Source organism: Aristolochia californica, unplaced genomic scaffold (genome assembly GCF_029961685.1).
Source record: "Aristolochia californica isolate CCGP_79_NKW_82.1479 unplaced genomic scaffold, dmAriCali1.0.hap1 SCAF_13, whole genome shotgun sequence".
Classification (NCBI taxonomy): domain Eukaryota; kingdom Viridiplantae; phylum Streptophyta; class Magnoliopsida; order Piperales; family Aristolochiaceae; genus Aristolochia; species Aristolochia californica.
The window spans coordinates 24,569,412-24,589,877 of record NW_027181804.1 but is presented as its reverse complement, the minus strand read 5'-3'; the positions used below and the strand labels follow the sequence as shown (position 1 = coordinate 24,589,877).

Sequence of the window (20,466 nt, the reverse complement as noted above, 5' to 3'; positions counted from 1 at the left end):
AATTAGTGAAGCATGTTGGCATAAAGATAAAGATATAATCAGCTAGAAGTACTTCTAATTTGGGAAACATTGGGCATTTGATCAGTCATTAATGTGAACTAATTGATTAAAATGGATAACAATCATAATTTTAATCTTTTACCCAATGGTTCACTAAATCATTCAGTTATCTAGGGAGTCATTTAGAGACTTTCCTAATGAAACTTTACCAATCGCATGGAAATTATCTCCTTATCTGCAATTGACTATTCTCCTACTGGAATGTTGCATACAGGTATTGGCAGTTAAGAAACTAGATGTTTCATCTCTTGTCCTTCAATCAGATGAAGCTTTTCTGGACCTTGTCTCTGCCATAGGTAAGCTTCAGCACCAGAATATAGTTAAGTTAGAGGGATATTGCATGGAGCATGGACAACGGCTGCTTGTATATGAATACTGCAGCAATGGAACCCTTTATGAAGCCATCCACTTTGATGATCCTGAGTTCAATAAGAAACTATCTTGGAATAGTCGCATCTTGATGGCTCTTGGAATCGCAAGAGCTCTGGAGTAAGTGTTTCTCTTTGTCCTCATTGCTTTTTTCCTATCAAAACCCTAAAGAGAAAGGGAAAGAGGAAAATGATTTGACTGATTAAATGAAGTAGTGAGTTCCTTATTTGGTTCTCCAACAAAAGGAAGACTAAAATTCTTGATTTACCTTTACATTTTAAAAGGAGGAGTACGATTGTCTTTTCAAAAGAAAATAAAAAGAGAAGGAAAAATAATGGAAATTTATTTCTAATGTATTGTAGCGAAGTTCCTTACTACAGCGAATCTCTCAAATGAAAGACGGAAATCGTCAATTAAGACATCTTTCTTTTTGTTACAGGTATCTGCATGAAGTATGTGAACCACATGTTGTACATGGCAACCTCAAGTCTGCCAATGTTTTGCTTGACAATGAGCTTCTTGCCCATGTCTCAGACTGCGGCTTGGCTCCACTGATAGCAACAGGTTCTGTTAATCAGGTACCATGCTTCTGTCCTCTCCATCTCTCTCTCCCTCCTCTCTCCTCACTTATATATACTGATTACTGCTCTTATATACAGTTGTCTGGCCACTTACGGACTCTGAGTTACTGTGACCCCCAATCCATTCAGTCAGACACATACACATCTCAAAGTGATGTGTACAGCTTTGGGGTTGTGATGCTTGAACTCCTTACAGGGCGAAAACCCTATGATAGGTTAGGAATCTGACCTCACTACTTATGCATGGGTTACAATTCATTGGCTGATTTACCTATCTTCATTCTCTTTACTAGTTTGAGGCCTAGGGGAGAACAGTCCCTAGTGGAATGGGCAAGGCACCAGCTACATGACTTTACATCTTTACAAAAGATGGTTGATCCTTGTCTTGCTGGGACCTATACTTTGAAATCTATATCAAAGTTTGCAGACATCATTTCATTGTGTGTGCAGGTGAGTTACATTTTGCTTCTGTCTTTTCAAAATCCATACATTCAGGAGTGTACTATTCACTATCAAAGAAGTGTTCAATTAGAGTGGCTTTTTGCAGTTTTTTCTAATTTATTATGTATCTTACTGCTATGAAAATGGTAGATGTGCCATGTTTGTGTGCTAGGCTACTTGTGTACTTTTGGTAATCGTTAAATGATGTGTCAACAGTCAATCTAATGGCTGCTGGCTTTCTATTTGAGAGAGCTTCTCTTGAAGTTCCTTTTTTTTGAGAAATCTCTTGAAGATCTTTCTAACTGTTAACATTTTTTGGGCCATAATCAGAGGTAAGGAGATTTCTTTCTAACGTAGGTGAAGAGAATTTAGATTTTGTAAGAGCCTTTTGAGGTGTCTTAATAATTTGATCGTATTATCGTGTCTTTCATTTGGTAGTCATGTTGACATGGATTCGAAATATAACCTAAAGACCAAGTTTGCACTTGAGATCTGTAGGAAAACTAAAATCTAGCAAGTTTGCTTTGGTGCTGGACTCTGACCTAGAACAAATTGCTGTATTTCTGACCTGGGATTTGCTAATCCAACCTAAACTTGAAAGAACATGAGATTGGAGAGGAAAATTAGCAACTTTCTTTAACTGAACTGAGGGAAAGGTTTAAAATTAGGGTATTAAATCCAACAACTACAAAGATATAGTTTCTAATTTAATAAGCTATGCACCTATCAGTAAAAGCATAAATACCTTTGCCAAGTAAAACAAATATCCAAAATACCCTGTTGTGCTGGAAATTGACTCCTTGCACTTGTTGGCCTAATATAAATATAGGAGATCTAAATATTCTATTCTTCAGAAGTCACCTTCTTAGCAGAACAACGAGATCTTTTGGCTTTACTTTTTGAAAACATCTTATGAGATTCAAGTTTTTCTAAGTGTTCATGTTCCACCTCCTTTCTTTTTGATATCTCATGCTTCATCTTGCTTAAAATTTGAGACTGCATTATATTCTCCCTGGTTGATGAGAATTTGTCCTTGAGATTGGAATACAATAACATTATTTCCCCATGATAGGGATATAAATGCTTGACGTTAAAGATATTCGATGGCTGGTTTCCAGTGTGAGGTCTTTGGGCAGAGCGAAACGAGAGAAGGGAGAGAAGGGCGAGGGAAGGTATTGTATTGTGCGCCGCGAGCTCGAAGGCGCTAACGTGTGTCTAAGAATGTTGCGACAAGAGAAGGGAGAGACCAGATCGGAGGGAGATTCGATGGGATGACAATGTGGCTCGAGGTCCAGCAGGCCGACGTGCCGACGAACTGTCGCGACAAATTGACAAGTAGTCCAGCTGCTCATCGAACCATATCAGGTTGTGATTTTTCTGGGAGACAGAAGCTGAAAGATACTTGTCGTTCCCGATCGAAAACTCCTTCCGATTGGGACCCCCACCTCCGACAGCAATCCAGGGGGAGAAAACTTCCCCCTGCACCCCCCTCACTTCCCTCGACGACAACAAAGACCTGCAACTTCCGCAGGTGATGCCCGATGGCCTTCAGAAGTTGTTCGGCACTCTCAATATCACTTCTCTGGTGATTCCGAGAGCAACAACATGAGGAGAGCTTGAACAGTTGTTGTGCGACCTGTGACGACGGTAGCGCCAGCAGTTGGACCACTGTTCACCACCGGAGCCGAAGAAGACGACCCCGAGAACCATCTTTCCACTTTGTTTTTGGTCCTATAGCAGTCACAATCACTCATGTGACCCATTGGAGTGCCGAAAATGTCTGTATTATAGTAAAAACAGGGGAACGCCGTGCCTTCAGCACTGTTCCTCTGTTGGCTGGCGCTTCTCTCCTCGCTGCCTTCTTGGTTGCAACTGTTGAAGATATGAGGACATCGCCCAAAACCAGAGAGCTCTAGTCCGGATCCTGAAGATATTATTTTCATACGATCCGTTGTGGGAATTGCGTTGAATGCAAAATTTCGCAGCATAGGGGCACCACTACCATGGCCCGTGTCACTATCTCAGAAACAACCAACTCCGGCTTTGGCTGGAGTCAGCTAGCCCACGCCATCCGCCACTTTCATCACCGTCCAGCCCCAATCACCCCCGAAACAAAACCATGACACCATTTCAATCCCTCCAAACCTGATTCGCCATGGTTTTGATCGCCTTCTCTGTGCTGCCTTGTCCAATTGCTCGTCGAACCAGATCAGGTTGTGATTTTTATGGGAGACAAGCTGAAAGATACTCGTTGTTCCCAATCCTTCGACGGCAATCCAGGGGGAGAAAACTACACCCCCCTCCCTCCCTCTCGACGGCAACAAAGACCTGCAACTTGTGCAGGTGACGCCTGATGGCCTCCAAAAGTTGTTCGACACTCAATATCACTTCTCTGGTGATTCCGAGAGCAACAGCAGTGAGGAGAGCTTGAACAGTGGTTGTGCGAGCTGTGATGACAGCGGCGCTACCAGCTGGACCACTATTCACCACCGGAGCCGGAGAAGACGACCCCGAGAACCACCTTTCCACTTCGTTTTTGGTCCTACAGCAGTCACAATCACTCAGGTGACCCTTCAAAGTGCTGAAAATGTTCGTATTATAGTAAAAACAGGGGAACGCCGTGCCTTCATCACTGTTCCTCTGTTGGCTGGCGCTTCTTTCCTCACTACCTTCTCGGTAGCAACTATTGAAGATATGAGGACGTCGCCCAAAACCAGAGAACTCTAGTCCGAATCCTGAAGTTATTATTTTCATACGATCCGTCTGGGAACCGCATTGAATGCAAAATTTTGCAGTACAGGGGCACCACTACCATGGTCCGTGTCACTATCTCAGAAACAACCAACTCCGGCTTTGGTTGGAGTCAGCTAGCCCGCACCATCTACCACTTTCATCACCGTCCAGCCCCTACCCTCCCCCATGGAACCATGATACCATTTCAATCCCTCCAAACCTGATTCGCTATGGTTTTGACCGCCTTCTCTGTGCTGCCTTGGTCTCCTCCAGCACGCCACCGGCTGAGGGCCAGCTCATATTAGACTAGTTCCAATGCCACCTGTGTCTGGGCCCTCTAGCATCATATCTCTGCTCGGACGAGTGGATAGTCACCTTTCGCTCAATTGATGACCGTTGGATGGCAACTCATCTTGCAGTCTCTACCCCCATTGCTTCAGTCTGTGACTGAAGCCCCTCCTTGCATCACCATGGCCTCGGTCAATGGATTCAGATTATGGGCCTTCCGCCTGAACTTTGGGAGAGCAGTGTATTCAATCTCATTTTTGGCACTTTGATCAGACTGGACAGTAGCATGACTGAACGCTGGCGACTTGACCAAATAGTAGCACGACTAAACGCCGACGACTTGGCACGACTAAACGCCGACGACTTGACCGAGCCATGCTCTTCATCACACCCAGCCGCGTTCACTCTGGGACGACTTTCTTGCGTCTTGACATTGATCAATCACACCTCTTGCTTGGTATCACATTTGGAGGACTTGTGGGAGATAGCTTATCTCACTGGCACCAATAGTAGCAATCCTGTACTTGGTCATCAGGCACCTCCACCCCCTTGGATAGCCTTCTGCCCCTATGTCTCAGATTACCTACCTTACCTTTCCCATCAGCAATTGACTCCCCACAGAGATCCCCCAACCACACCAACACCCCTACCCCCTACTTGGCATCGCATTGATACCAGGACCTCCCCCCCTCCCTTCGACACTTGGCCTTCTCTTTTTTCCGCCCTGTGGCCCCTCCACTTGGGACAGCTGCCAGCATCTCACACACCTACAACAATCCGATGCCCCCACCCCTACTCCCACATAACCATCCCCATAGCCCCCCTTTTCAACCAGAACCCCTCCTAAATACCCTCCCTTAGACCCTGTTTGCCATCATTGCCCCCCTATCACTCGTATGGACCTCTCACCGACGAGCCAAGTCCCTCCCAAACCCACCTCCCCCCTCCTTTCTGGTAGTGGGTCCTCATCTTCCTCCTTGTCTGGGACTATTCAGTCCAGGCGACTGTTACTAGATCACCTCCTCATCTGGCTGACCTACCAGCGTCGTCACCGCACTTCTGGCCAAGCCCCCCCTCCCGGGGAGCCTAGTGGCCCTCCCCGCCAGTCAGGGGATATGATTCATGAGACCTATGCTTTCCTCCGCTGGATGATAGAAACTGGCAGCTCTATTTCGCTTTGCAGAATGAGCACCACCAATTTGATGATGAAACTTGGGGTTGTATCTTTGAGTGTTTTTTTTTTTTTTTTATATGAATGGTGCGTATATTGATTAAAAAAAAAGGAGAAGAAAAATTACAAACCTAGGTCCAAGGGCCGGACTCCACAACAAAGTGTTGGAGAGAAATGCCTACCATAGCCTGGTTGTCTGCCAGGTGATTAGCAGAGCAGGGAATGTGATTTCATTTACAACTTAAATGGGAAAATAAATTACATATTTCATTGAACATATCCCAATGACGCCATGGGGGTCAGACAGAGTTTGCACACCAATTGATAACCACTTTTGAATCGCCTTCAATACAAAGAGGACCAGAGAGGTGGCTAGAGAAAATTTTCAGCCCGTGCAACAGTCCGAGAGTTTTATTGTGGTAGAATCAGAGTTGCCAAGGGGGCCTACATAAGGGGGTTGTATCTCTGAGTTGGCTCAAAAATTGGGCATGGTTTATAGTGATAACATTTCGGGTGGCAAGACCACATTAGGAGTTTGCAGATAAGTCAAGAATGATTATTCTTTCTTGGAATGTTCATGGGATTGGATCCTCCAAAATGCGTGTTACTGTTTGGTATCTTCTTTCCAGAAGTAACCCATCTATTGTAATCCTTCAAGAATCTAAATGTCAGAACCCTTCCAATTCCATTATGCATGACCTTTGGGGTTGTAATAATTTGGAATGGCTTGCCATCAATGCTACTGGGTTTATTGGTGGCCTCTTTCTCCTCTGGAACTCCTCTGCAGTTGAAGTCTTAGATCACGTGAATGGCTCTTTCTCTATTGGAGTTAAGCTGCGTGACAGTTGCATTGGTTTCACTTGGGGGCTTGTTGGCATTTATGGCCCCACCAGATACCGTGATCGTCGCTCTTTTTGGGATGAGATTTCTGGCTTTTTGCCTCTTTGGCCCATTCCTTGGCTCCTTGCCAGGATTTCAATGCAACCCGTTTTTGTAATGAGAAGTCTCCCCCTACCTCCTGGTCTACCTCAACCATGAGGCAATTTGCGGATTTTATCAACAATTTTGAGTTGGAAGAAATCAACCTCTCTGACAAGATGTTTACTTGGTCCAATGGTCAGAGGCCTCTTATCCTTTCCAAGCTTGATCGGTTCCTTGCCACTGATGATTGGCTCAAACTTTATGGCAACACTTGTGGGTCGGTTTTGAGTTGTGCTGGCTTCGACCACTAGCCTATTCAGATTGATACCAAACTTGATAAATGGGGGCCTGCCCCTTTCAGGTTTGATAATTCTTGGTTGTTGGATATGCACTTCGCCGGCAACGTCGCCTCATGGTCGGAATCCTTTGGGGACCCTAACTATGATGGCTGGTCTCTCTCCCGCAAGTTGAAGCGCCTCAAAGTAAAACTCAAATCTTGGTCTTCAGAGCGTCACCTTGCTGCCTCCTCTAAGAAATCCTCTCTCCTGTCTCAGATTGCTGCTCTTGATATGGTTGAGGAACAAAGATGTCTTACTCATGCTGAGTTTTCTAACCGCATCTCTCTTCAATGCAATTTTCAATCTTTTTTGTACTCCGAAGGTTCAGTGGAAGCAAAAAACCTGCTTCAAGTGGTTGGCCGAGGGGGATGCTAACACAAAGTTCTTCCATGCCATCGCCTCGGCCCGTTGGAAGACTAACTGGGTCACCTCCTTGTCTATTGACAACGAGTTTACCTTGGACATGACCTCCATTACTGATGTTTTTCTCAGTTTCTTTGCAGATCTTTACAGAGAGGAGCACCACCATTGGCCCAGGCTCTCCAGCCCTCACTTCTCCGCGATTTCCTCAATTTTGGCGAGTTTCATTGAGCTTCCTTTCTCTGACTTGGAGGTTGAGGATATTGTACTGGGACTCCCTTGGGGCCTGACAGATTCAACGGGGAATTCTACAAGGCTTGCTGGCCCGCTGTGAGGTCGGACATCATTTCTATGGTCCGAAGCTTCTATGATTGTGGAATCACCTTTAAGAGTGTGGGTGCTTCTCTTATTGCTTTGGTCCCCCAAAAAACTAGAATTGAGCGCCCTTAGGATTATCAGCCGATCAGTCTCGTTTGAAGTCCCTACAAAATCATCGCTCGTATCCCTGCTCGTCGTCTCAAGGTTGTTCGACCCACCATCATCCACTGGGGCCAGAGTGCTTTTATCAAAGGTGGTGATATATTCGACTCAACTATGGCCACACATGAAATTGTAGATCATTTTGCCAAGATGGGTCGGCCACGGTTTGTCCTTAAGCTGAACCTTGAGAAGGCTTTTGACCGAGTTAGTTGGTCCTTCATGGACAACATTATGCAATGTATGGGCTTTGGAGACAAATGGAGATTTTGGATCCGTAGTTTTATCTCTTCAGCCTCTTACTCCTTGCTCCTCAATGCCACAGTTTGTGGCTTCTTCTAAGGCACTCGAGGCATCCGTCAGGGATACCCCCTCTCCCCACTCCTCTTCAACATCATTGTTGAGTACTTATCCTCTATGTTCTACTATGCCCACAACATTGGTTGGTTAGAGGTTGTCTCTGAACAAAGTTGCTTTGACATACCCCTGCTCTAGTTTGCGGATGACACCATTTACTTCGGCATCGACACACTTGACCAGGTCCGCCACATTAAGGCCCTTCTCGGCCTTTTTGACATCACTTCTGGTCAGAAATTAACTGGGGAAAGTCAACCATCATGGGATATCACATCGACCCCCCCTTGCTTCAGATTATGGCAGAGACTCTAGGATGTCCTATTCTGATTGCTCCCACATTCTACCTAGGCCTTCCTCTTACTGACAGTAGACCCCGGATGGATCTCTGGGCTCCTGTGATTGAGCGGCTTGAGCGATGCCTCTCCTCTTGGAAGGGTAGGATGCTCTCCAAGGTTGGTAGATTGATCCTCTTAAAATCATGCCTCACGGGTATTCCAAACTACTTCCTCTCTTTCCTGGCTTGCCTCGCCTCTATTAGTTGGCGCATTGACATGATCAAGAGACGTTTTCTGTGGCATAGCTCTAGAAATGAGTTTCACTATCACCTTGTCAGTTGGAATGAAGTGTGTAAGCCAAAATCTTTGGGAGGGCTCGGGATCATACACACCGGGATCATACACACCAAGAAAATGGAACATGCTCTTTTGCTCAAGTGGTTTTTGAAGCTCAACTCTTCCTCGGGGGCTTCGTAGAAGCCAATGGTTGCCTTCAAGCTTCGGTGTCTTGGTGATAGATGGATTACTGGAGGCAACTGTTGTCATCTCTCCCCCATTTGGAAGACCATGTTTCATTTGTTCTCCTCTTTCTGCATTGCCATTCGGTTCTTTGTTGGAGATGGCTCCAGTCTGCATTTCTGGATGGATTGGTGGTCGGATGATGGCTCTCTTGCCTTGTCTTACCCACCACTTTTTCAGCTTACCACTAGTTGTGACTTATTTGTCTCTGATGCTTGGCGGAATGGCTCATGGAATCTCTGCCTTAGACGTGGCCTTACTGATGAGGAAGCCATTTCTGTTTGTGGTTTGATTGATAGTCTCAGTAGTATTATGGTTCGCCCTTAGACGGCTAATTGGATGATTTGGCTCCCTGATGACAGCGGGCGATTTTCGGTCTCCTCGGCCTACCGTCATCTTATGGGATGGACCCGGCCTCCTGTCCCACATCCAGCTGCTCTTGCTTGGCGCCTCTCGGCCCCGCCCAAGGTGAAATTTTTCCTTTGGAGTGCCTGCCACAACAAGATCCTTACTACAGACAACCTTATTAGGTGTGGCAACACCACTTTCGATCCTCTCTGCCCCTTCTGCGGGACGGTGGCTGAAACTGTGAATCACCTCCTCCTCCACTGTGACTTCGCCTAGAAGGTCTGCACCTACATGATTGACAACATGGGACTCAATTGTTGCATCCCGCTTGACCTGAGCACCATGTGTCATTTTTCTTCTGGAACCTGCCTGCCTAGCCTGGGCAAGCTTGTATTGGCTGCCTGCATTGCTTTTATTCCTTGGTGCCTCTGGAAAGAAAGGAACTCTAGATGGTTTAATTGTACTTTCTGCTCTACTGCAGAGGTTTCCTTCACTGCCACTGGGCTCATATCTACCTGAATCCGCTCCCTGAAAGAGTTTGCTTGTCTCTCTTGTGCCCTGGTCCGCACCAATTGGAAGATTGTTACTCAAATGTTTGTCCCCACTACCCCCCCCCCCCCCCCCCCCCCCCCGCCGAGTTGCTATTTGGGAGCCTCCTCCCTCCGGATATTATAAGCTAAACTTTGATGGTAGCTCCCTTGGGAACCCGGGTTTGGTTGGGTTTGGTGGGGTGAGTTTTTATCCAAGAGGCACTGCCATCCTCTCTTACTCTGGCCCTCTCAAAATTGCTGACTCGACCACTGCTGAGCTCTCCGGTCTCCTTCATGGCTTGCGATTTTTTCAGAATTGCTTCAGTGGTCCCCCTATCGTCGAGGGAGACTCCAAGATTGTGATCGGATGGTGCTCCACCTCATCTTTCCCTCCATGGCATCATTGGCAGATTTTTCTTGATATTTTGAACATTGCATCCACCATTTCTTGTATTTGGTCTCATGCACTTAGATCAGCCAATTCGGTTGCACTAAATGTTGTTAGGGGAGGTCTCCCTTGATGTATCTTCTCTTTCTTTGAAATAAAATTATCAACATTTCAAACAAAAGATATTTGATGGCTTTACCTCAACAGGCAAGCACACACAAAATGCATTGCCATTAATTTTTTTGAGAATCTTATACGGTTCAAGCTCTCTATTTCAAAAGCTTTGTAGGACCATCAATTGGAAACCCCCCAGGAGACTGGACCACCCAAACAAGGTCTCCTACTTCAAACCTCATTGACAGACTCCGACCTACATCTGACCTCTTCACAAAATGCACTCTTTCAACTCACCACATTGTCCACTTTATGAACCCGACTTGTTGAAATTGGAAGCTCGGTTAACTCAAGAGGATCGGCTGGATCATAACCATAGACAATTTGACAGGGATTTAATTGTAAGTTGCGGTTTTTGCTTTTATTATAATAAAGCTCTGCGAGTGGCAATTAAATGTCCTGATTATTTGTCGGTTTTAATAGTTCACTCTTCAAGAGTTTACCTCTATCTTGGTTCACTGCTTCAGTCTACCCATCTGTTTGTAGGTATTGATGAGTTTCAACTTTGCTTAATGGTATTTCCAAAAATGTCCATTTAAACTTTTTATCTTTGTCACGAAGAATTGATTCTAGAACACCATGTAAATGCACTACTCTCAACACCTATTATGCAACATTTGAAGGATCATGAGCTTTACTACATGGTATGAAATGTGCCATTTTGGAAGACCTGTCAATCTCTAGCGGAATACTGTCTTGTCTTCTAGTGGTTCTTGGTAACCCAGACATGAAATTTATAGTTGAATCTGTCCTACGCTTAGAACGTACTAGCAGTGGCATATAGAGGCTGGTATTAGAAGCTCCACCATGAGCAAGTTGTTCGAAGATGAATTTGGTGACACAGCAACAGGAGCCTTGGGTGTCATTGATCATGGCAAATTCAAAGGTTTTTCATCCAGTTTTCTCTTCTACAACGATGAATGTCTAGATGCTCCATTTTTTTTTTTTTGTTTTTTTTTTGTTTTTTGACTGTGTAAATGAGTCCTTCCACCCCAACACAGGAATCTGGATGAAGGATCAATAGGTGTTGTGTCGTGTTGAGATCCGGTGTCCTCACCATTTAACTTGCACCGTTCCAGGTAAATATGATTTCCACTAATTTTGTAAGCAAAAGAGCTCTCAACACCATTTCTCTCATGACCACTGTTCGCCGGCAAGTAATGACAATCAGTTCAATTTCATCGCTGTTCGACTTGAGTCCATCCATTGTCAATTTATTTCCCTTTTCCATGCGTCCATCTCCTTAATCTATACTGCAACTCCAGCTCAATATCACTTTGTGCTCTTAGTCTCTTAGTAGTTGTTCTCTTATATACTATCTGCCAACCTACTTAAAGGACGAATCATATTTTGTGGATGACACGCTTGTAATTGTTAGAAAACAGTATAAGAGGTAATTCAGTCATTTTACATGGTCTATATTTTCTAGTAAAGTTATTGTTTTACTCAACATGCTTACATATGCCTATGGGTTAATTTTCATGTAATTTGGAGGTGTATATTAGGAGTTATAAGCAGTTATGTGCATGGAGGCTGTTCATGTAATTGTACTCATTTCACTTAAGTTAATAAGAAGATTAGGGGGTCGAGCACGATCCCCAATTAGAGAGCCTTTCTATTACTCTTTTTTCAGCAACTTCTTTCTCCTTCTCCTTTCTTCTTTCTCTTAATTCTCTTCAATTCATTATTTCACATGGTATCAGAGCAGTAGATCTTGATTACAACTAGAGAAGTTCCTTCTCTCTCTCCATTGAAGACAACGAACTCATAGAAAGGGAGATCTCAAGGTTTGATCTTGATTGTTAACAAAAATTCGATTTTGTTGTGTTCTTTCTCTGCTATAACCCTATGGTTGATGGCTTCTGCGGCCTTTGGATCAGTTCGATGCTTGATTAGAGCCCCAAGAGGGACATCTGATTCAGGATTACCCAATCTCTGTCGTGCATAGCCCAATATTAGGTTGAATAGTCTGTGTCATCATCTAATAGGCTGATGTCAGCCTGTTTTATGAGTTTCTTGGAAGTATTAAAATGGAATTGACAGTTCTTTGTGAATGTTCTGCATTATTGGGTGCATATGTGTGTGATTACTCAAACCCTAATTTTTTAAGAAGTGGGGCCCATGTAATCTGCACAGGTACTTTGTTTGTATGAAGCTGTAGTTGCTTTGTTTTGGCCATTCTTTGTAATTGTGGTGAAATAATAACCCCCCTCAAAGGAGTGTGGAGGCTCTAAGGGCAAAGATTCGATTTTGATTACAACAAAGAGGTTAAATGGGTAAAATTACCTAAGTTAGTCAAAATTAATTTGTATCTATTTCAAGGCCAAATAGAAGTTTAAATTCACGAGGGACGATCCACCAGTACCCTTGACCGATGATTAGGAAGCAGAAGATAGCCAAGTTATGACTTTAACCTACTCAATAACATTGATTCCAAATTAAAGAATCAAATTGTGAATTGTGTATTGTGAAACTGCAAAAGAGATATGGATGTCTCTAGTAGCACTGTATGCACAAGAGAGTAATCTATCCCGAGTTTATGAACTATATGCAAAATTATTCAGCTTTAAGAGAGGTGAAAGATTAGTTACAACTTACTAAAGTGAGTTACTAGGGGTTATGCAGGAGACAAGTATTTTTCACCCCTTTACTACTAATGAGAGGGAACTATGGAAACAATAGGGGCAACTAATGTAGCTAAATTCTTGGATGGTTTGGGACCAGAATTTGATCTAGTCATGGCACAATTACTTGCCTTAGATGATGTCTCATCGTTATCTACAACAATTAATAGAATCATGCATGTTGAAATATCCAAGGGGAACAAAGAGGCTAAAAGTGCTGATGCATTTGCCCTAAACAATTTGAGTTATTCAAAATCTGTCGAAGGTCGTGGTGGAAACAGTAAGGGGAAAGGCAGAGATGGTCATTGTAGAGGACAAGGCCAAGGCGATAGTAAGCATGAAAGGAAATGTATTCATTGAGGCCGCACAAACCACTTCTCTGATAAGTGTTGGAGTAAGTTTGGTAAGCCTACTTGGGCAAATTTCCCTAGTTCTTGAAAACAATGAGGCCTCCACTAGATTCAAAGTGGGTATTGTACCAGGTTCACCCGATGAGCTCCTAGCATATGGCACAATTGACCATTGCACCCTCATCAGCATTTGTAACTCAGCCTTCACTCTCTATTGCTACTCTTTCCAGTTCAGGTACGTCAGCCTTACATGTGCATTCTACATTCACATGGGTTTTTGACTCAAGAGTTACTACTCATATGTCAAATATGACTTCATTACATACTGACTTAAAGGAATCTTCTGTTATTAGAGAGATTACAATTATTTGCAGTATGACCCAACCCAACAACGAAAATGCTCAACGACTCTTCCCTTAGGTTGAGAATCATTAGAATTTTTTTTTTTAAATGATTAGCTCTTGGAGTGAAATTATGACCTTCAGTGACCAACAAAAGATTTTTCACTGAATCTTCTCCACCTCTATCCCACACTTGTTCCATATTGCTTTTTATGGCTTTCCTCCACACTTCTAATTCTTGGTGTGGTTTTGAGAGTGACATAAGATAGGTTTAGAACCTCGTATATATCATCCCTATCCTCCAAAGCATTTTTGGTTAAGAGTGTATAGAAGTCATTTGTGTATTCTTTGACGCTCTAGTTGCTCTGTTGTAACTTTTGAAGTTGGAGAAATGAATTTTTTTGTGGTTGATCGGAAGAAATTCCTTCTGCTTTTTTGCTTCATCACTTCCCAACTTCGATTTTTTTCTTTTCCTTAAGTTTATGCACCTTCATCAATTTGCCCCACCAAGCTTGAGTGTGTCCCTTCAGTCTTAGTGCTACTAAAGGTACTTGTTTATCTTTTGGAACTCTTATGAACTCAAATACTTAGTCTATTGTGCTTTGCCGATCTACAAACACTCGTAGTTGTATTTTCCTTGAATTTTGGAATCTCAAGCTTCAATCCGTTATCCCAACTCTTATTGTAAGAACTCCGACCTTTCTGGCTTTGCAATTCATCTTCAGATTTCTTCTTGGAATTTTGTCAAACATCCTATATGCTTGTATACAAAGCAGTCCGAGACTATTCTTCCCAAACTTCAACGTGAATTTGATGGAGGCTTGATTGGTTTATGGCCATTGGTGCTTTACCTTTTGGTTCTTCTCTAAGCCTAATTGACATTGATTGAAACATTCTTCTCATCTCCTCTTTGAAGCCCTGAAACTTATTTTCTATTACAACTTACCTACTAAGCTTCCCATTGGAGAGTCAGGTTGCTTCATTTAAGTGCCGGATTCTCCTAGAGTTTTCCCACATTCTAATTCCATGAAAATCGACCACCAAGAGCTCCGATGCCCAGTTGATGTTGACATGGATTTAATACACACCCTAAAGCTCAAGTTTGCACTTCAGATTTGTAGGAAACAAAAATCCAGCAAGTTTGCACTTCCTCTTGACTTACCTTGAAACAATTTCTGTAATTCTGTCTTAGGGTTTGTTAATCCAATCTAAAATTGAAAGAAATTGAGATTAGAGGAAAAGATAAGATCGAAGCTTTCTTTCCAAATTTTTACTTGAACAAAGTTAGGTTTCGAATTTTGCCAATTTATCAGCCAAAGAATTGGCTGATCTTGGAAAGAGGTTCCAATCTCTCATTGTTTGGGAAGACTTCCCCTTTTGTAATCTGCTCGTTTGAGCTCTCTTAATAAAATTCAGCATCATTTAAAAAAAAAAAAAAGAGTTTAAGATTAGGGTATAAAACCTATCAACCTCCTATTCCGTTGCAAAATGTCACTTTTGCTCATTGTTTAAGTATCACCCTTAAATTACAAAGATGCCCCTTTGTACTTGATAATTAGTACACGCATCATCTAAGAATTTAAATTTTTTTGAAATAAAACATGCATGATCTTGACAACTAAAGAAAAATAACACAAATACCATTTTGTGTTGGAAAGTGATCTAAATATATTGTCTGAATACCCTCCTCAATCTAAATATGCTATGCTTGAGAAGCAGCCTTCTCAGCATTACGACGAAATCTTCTTGAAAATTCATCTTCTCATATTCCTTTTCAAGTTCTTCAATTCTTTTCATATTTCATGTCCAATCTCTTGTTCCTTAATTTAATTTGGCATTTATCAGCTAGGCTCTTAGTCAATTATTGTCTAGACCAAAGTAATGCTCATCCGAAGTCCCAAAATCAACACTCCAAAGTGGACTTTGGTAAACAGGAATAGAGAGGGCCTATTTGAACTGAACTGAACTGACTCCTTCTTGCTTTCTATTTAGTGAATTTTTTTAGGAGAAATACTATGATTACAACCCAACATGATACAGTGTTGCATTGATACTATGACTTTCTGAGTTCTGGCTGGAAGTTCATTTTACATTTAACAATGACATTGTGCCATCACAAGGTTTTTCTGACATTTTTATCATACAGGAGGATCCAAGCTTTCGGCCGCCCATGTCGGATATTGTTCAGCAGATACTAGACATGATGCCTAGAAGGAGAAGGGACGGGGAATCTTTTTAGGCAAGTTATGCAAAAGAGGAGATGAAGGGGGTCAATGAGCAGTATTTTCCCTGCAAATGGTTCGAGACAACCAACAAATTGTCACTTGTTAGTGTGACAGCTGATTCTTTTACGTGAAGGGAACCATAAATTATTAGCCTGAACTATAAGCATGATTATTTTTCCATTTGTAAAAGTGCTAGTTCCATTGTTTTATTATAATTATCTATTGAAGCGATGCTTGTAATGTGTGTCTCATAAGTGTTCAATTAAATCGCTTTTGGATCAGTTTTTTGGTAAATGACGGAATCAGATGCTATCAGAGAGGCGAATTGGTGGATAATTTTTGTGTCACGAGGACGTAAGAATAAATTTTGCATTCATTCGTGGTGGAGAAAATGTGGCCGGTGGTTGCATCCCTAATGTTGTCCTTCTCTGTCTTATGGATAGCCAAGGGTGGTGGCCGGTGGTTGGGAGATGCCCAACCTCTTTTGTAGTCTGAAGATTGAAACGACAATCTGCCTTGTGCAGCGTCTTTGTGGCCGGCCACCAGTGGTATAGACAGTATTTGACTACGTAAGAAAGGCTTATTCCATGAATTTATGGCATAGGAACTCCATGAGAGAGCCCAGTTGATAAGTGCCAAATTAAATTAAGGAGCAAGAGATTGGACATGAAATATGAAAAGGTTTGAAGAACTTGGAAAGGAATATGGGAAGATGAATTTTCAAGAATGTCTCGTCGTAATGCTAAGAATGCAACTTCTCAAGCATAGCATATTTAGATAGAGGGTATTCAGACAATATATTTAGATCACTTTGCAACACAAAATGGTATTTGAGTTATTTTTCTTTAGTTGTCAAGATCATGTAAACCACAAAGATGTCGATACCAACCTTTCTGTGACAATCTACCTATTTGTTCCCCACCGGCCACAAAGATGGTTCTCTTGTGTTGCTCCTTTTTTTTATGATCATGAGATCTTAAATCCGACACACACACACACGAAAACTCTTAAATTTCTAGAGGCTATAATAAGAGTTGTAGATCTTACCAAAATTTTCAATATCACAAACAGAATTTAATAAGTATTTTGTTCATAATCTTTGAAATAATTTTTTGTAATTTCTACAAGACTAGAAATATGCCTAATCTTGTGCAATGGCTAGTTTTTTTAATTGGGATTTTGTGCTATAAATACCCAAGTCTTCTCTTGCCTCAACATTTGATTGCACGAATGTTTAAAGCTCCCAAGTCCATTCTCAGTGCTTCTCAAGTCTTTTGATTTTTAAAATCTAAGAGGGAAGTATTCATATTAGCTATTCCTGATTTAATTTTGAAATCAATATTAGTGCTACTGTTATTCTAAGGTGAGTCTCATGCAAATGTCTCACACTTGAAGTAAAGTCAAGAAGAAGAGAAGAAGAATACTCTACATTGAGCACATGTGGGAAAAATAGTTCATCCTTATTCTCTTAGTTTTAGTTTCCTTATTACAACTTATTTTATTTAGGGAGAAACTCTTGGGTGTAATTGGGAACTTTGGGAAATTTTATTTTTAGCATGACTTTCTCTCATACTTTCCTTATAAATCAATACACATGTTCTCTCTTTTTGGTCCCTCTCTTATCTCATCTCTTTCCATGTTTTCTTCTCTTCTCTATCTCTTTCAAGCTTCTTCTTTGAAACTCAACATGATATCGGAGCATACACGACCTTGACATGGAAAGGAAAATAAGCAAAAGAAGATGGAGAAGAAGGGCAAGAAGAAGAAGAAGAAAAGGAGAAAAAGATAAAAAATTTATCCTTTTTTCCTTTTGTCTTTCTTGTTACCTAGCACCAAATTTTGTTTTTGAAGTTAAAATTATCATAACACAATTTTCATATTTTTAAATTATATACGCCTAAATGTTGTTGGGTCTAGTTTCCAAATTAATTTTTTTTTATTAATCATAATTTTCTACAAAGAGAAATCATCATCTGAAATAGTTGGAAGGATTCAAGGAGAAGAAAGCTTCATGGCTCTATGTTGTACCTAGAGTTGTTGGTCATATGTCCCAAGGTGTTTGGGTAGGTACTATAACTTGAACCTTTATAATTCTATATTGTAGATGTTGTTTGACAAATTCAAGTGGAACATTTAAATCCAGGACAAGGGTACCCTGGGATTGAGATAACAATCTAAAATAGTGAATGTACAGTGATTGTAAACCATTGTAAAGATCTTTGTGTAGTAGGAGTCCCAATTGAGCAAAAGTTTTAGATAGCCATGAAACTACGATAAACCTATTAAAATAAAAATGTTGAATGACATCTACACAAAGATCTTATTGGTCTAAGGTACAACACTTGCCTAACACTTAGGCTTATGGTCAGTAGTAACTAGGTACAAACATTTAGATCCACCAATGAATTTTAACAACTACCAATTAGCTTATCCAAGTTGTAAACAAAAGCTCATTGCTTTTCAAATTAAGCATAATAATGCCACTAAATAGGCATATATAATAATCAAAAATAATAAAATGCTTACCCCCTACATAAGGTGAATCTACCAATGATTCAACAACTCAAATATGAATGATAACAAATTAGAAACACAATAAATGATGGGCAAAACAAGTCTTATAGTGAAGTTGATAAGTTAGACACACAAGTGAAAAAAAGTTGAATTTAATATGATTTAATAATCACTTGGCACAATCTCAATAATCAATAGTCTAAGTATTCAAGTCGGATTTGGAAATACTAGTATTGAAATTTTTAGCTTTATGGCGAAAACTATAAAATTTAACTTCCTTTTGAGCTTTGGAGAAAACAAAAACTTCTCAAATTATGTGTGATTGCTTGCAAGCTTTACAAACCATTGTAGCTCATTCGTTACAAGTTTTGGAGACACTTTGGGTTAACATCGTTCAAAAACTAGTTGTTATGGTTGACAAATTACTTTTTGTCATGTAGCAAAAATGAGTCTAAATCAAGTCTAAGTGTTGTAAGAAAAATGCATTAAATCTCATTTTTACTATTGAACATAGTAGGAGATCACTTATACATATTGGAGGCCTACAACTTTTGGATAAGAGTTTCACGTTATGTAAATTTGAAATTTTGTAGAAAAGGTTGATTCCTTTGGAAGTGGAACTTAACTCTTTTTTTAAATTTCTAACCTCCTTGAATGGGATGAATGTAGTTGATTATTCTAATGTAGTTAGACTTCTTTTTTCTCTCAATAGCTCTTCTGATTACATAAGGAGTCAACTCCTTTTTAATTTGAAAGTCATCTTTTCAAAAGGTGGACTTATTTTTTTGCCTTCAAAACTCATCTCCTTTCTTTTCAAAATTCACTATTTTAAGGGGCCGACTCCTTTACCATTGTTTCTACTACAAAGGCATCAACTCCTTTTAGTTTGAATTTTGTGCTTCAAGTCTTCAACACTCCTACTAATGTAGTTGGCCGACTCCTTTTGACTTTTGTTATTAGTTCTTTAGTTGATGGGTGTCCACTCTGCATGTGCTTGACTACTTTTACTCTTTATGTTTCAAGTTTTCTTCTTTTCTAAAGTGCTTGACTCCTATGTATGGAGTTAACTCCTTTTGTTTAGATTACAAAAATAGCTTTCTTTTACTACAACTATTATAATTGTATCCTATGGTTAAATTGCTAGGTCTATTATCATCAAAATTAGATCACTTAGTGGGGCTCTTGAGACCTTATTACAATAGTTAAACTCCAAAGATAAGACTTTAAATTCCTTTTACTAAAATAAAATTAAATATTTTCATTCTGGGTATTTTTTACAACAAAAAATTTCTCCTTCTTCTTAGATTTTCCTTCCTCCTGCCCAATCCCTCTCAATGTCTTAGTCATTTCACTCATCCTCTCTTCTTATTCTACTCTCTCAATGTACTTGTCACTCTCTCATAGATGCTTATATTTAAAAATATCTTTAACTATATTTTATATTGGTTAATTTAATGACTTTGTTGTAATTAATGAAATTTACATAGACTTCATGAAATAGTTTAGGTGATTATATTTGTATCAAATTATCATATTTACTCTCCTATATTAGCCTTTTATATTTGCTTATGTCATATTTGTTCTTCATCCACTTCTCTTATTATTTAAATGCCCACTAAAAAACTAAAAAATAAATATAACCCACCTGATTCGTATAGAAATGGATCACACATGAAGTTTGAAGTTACTCAAATTGAACTACAAGATCAGTCAACCCAACCAGATGGAATCTTCAATAAGTATATGATCCAAACTTTTAAATATTTTGATTTTCATGACTCCATGAATTAACTCATAGAGAAAATGAGAGAAAATGTTGGGAAGAAAATAATAAGAAGAATGAGTTTATGAGCTTGTGTCCTAACTCTCTCCTTGAAACTCTATGTATTTATGAATAAAACTACAATATTATAATTATATTTCCGAACTTGAACTAATTATATGAGTGTTATTTTGATGAGATAACTCTTTATTTACCATCTTATCACTACTCTTGGATATATGGGTCTTATAATAACCTCTCTTAGACGTGTGGGAGTTATAATTTCCCATTAGACTATTTTGCAGCCCCGTGAAGTATCT

At 40.6% G+C, this 20,466-nt stretch overlaps 1 protein-coding gene across 5 annotated transcripts in view; it reads left to right on the top strand.

The window, feature by feature from the left end:
- LOC137947926 (protein STRUBBELIG-RECEPTOR FAMILY 3-like) overlaps nt 1-16,118 on the top strand; it is a 31,833-nt gene extending 15,715 nt beyond the window's left edge. For all 5 annotated transcript variants that reach the window (XM_068793783.1, XM_068793784.1, XM_068793782.1 and 2 more), the window contains 5 exons: nt 275-549; nt 869-1,007; nt 1,089-1,225; nt 1,304-1,460; nt 15,792-16,118. In XM_068793783.1, coding sequence (XP_068649884.1) covers nt 275-549; nt 869-1,007; nt 1,089-1,225; nt 1,304-1,460; nt 15,792-15,884 — 801 coding nt within the window. In that variant the 3' untranslated portion in view covers nt 15,885-16,118. The remainder of the gene's footprint in view (nt 1-274; nt 550-868; nt 1,008-1,088; nt 1,226-1,303; nt 1,461-15,791) is intronic.
- Nucleotides 16,119-20,466: the final 4,348 nt, after the last annotated feature.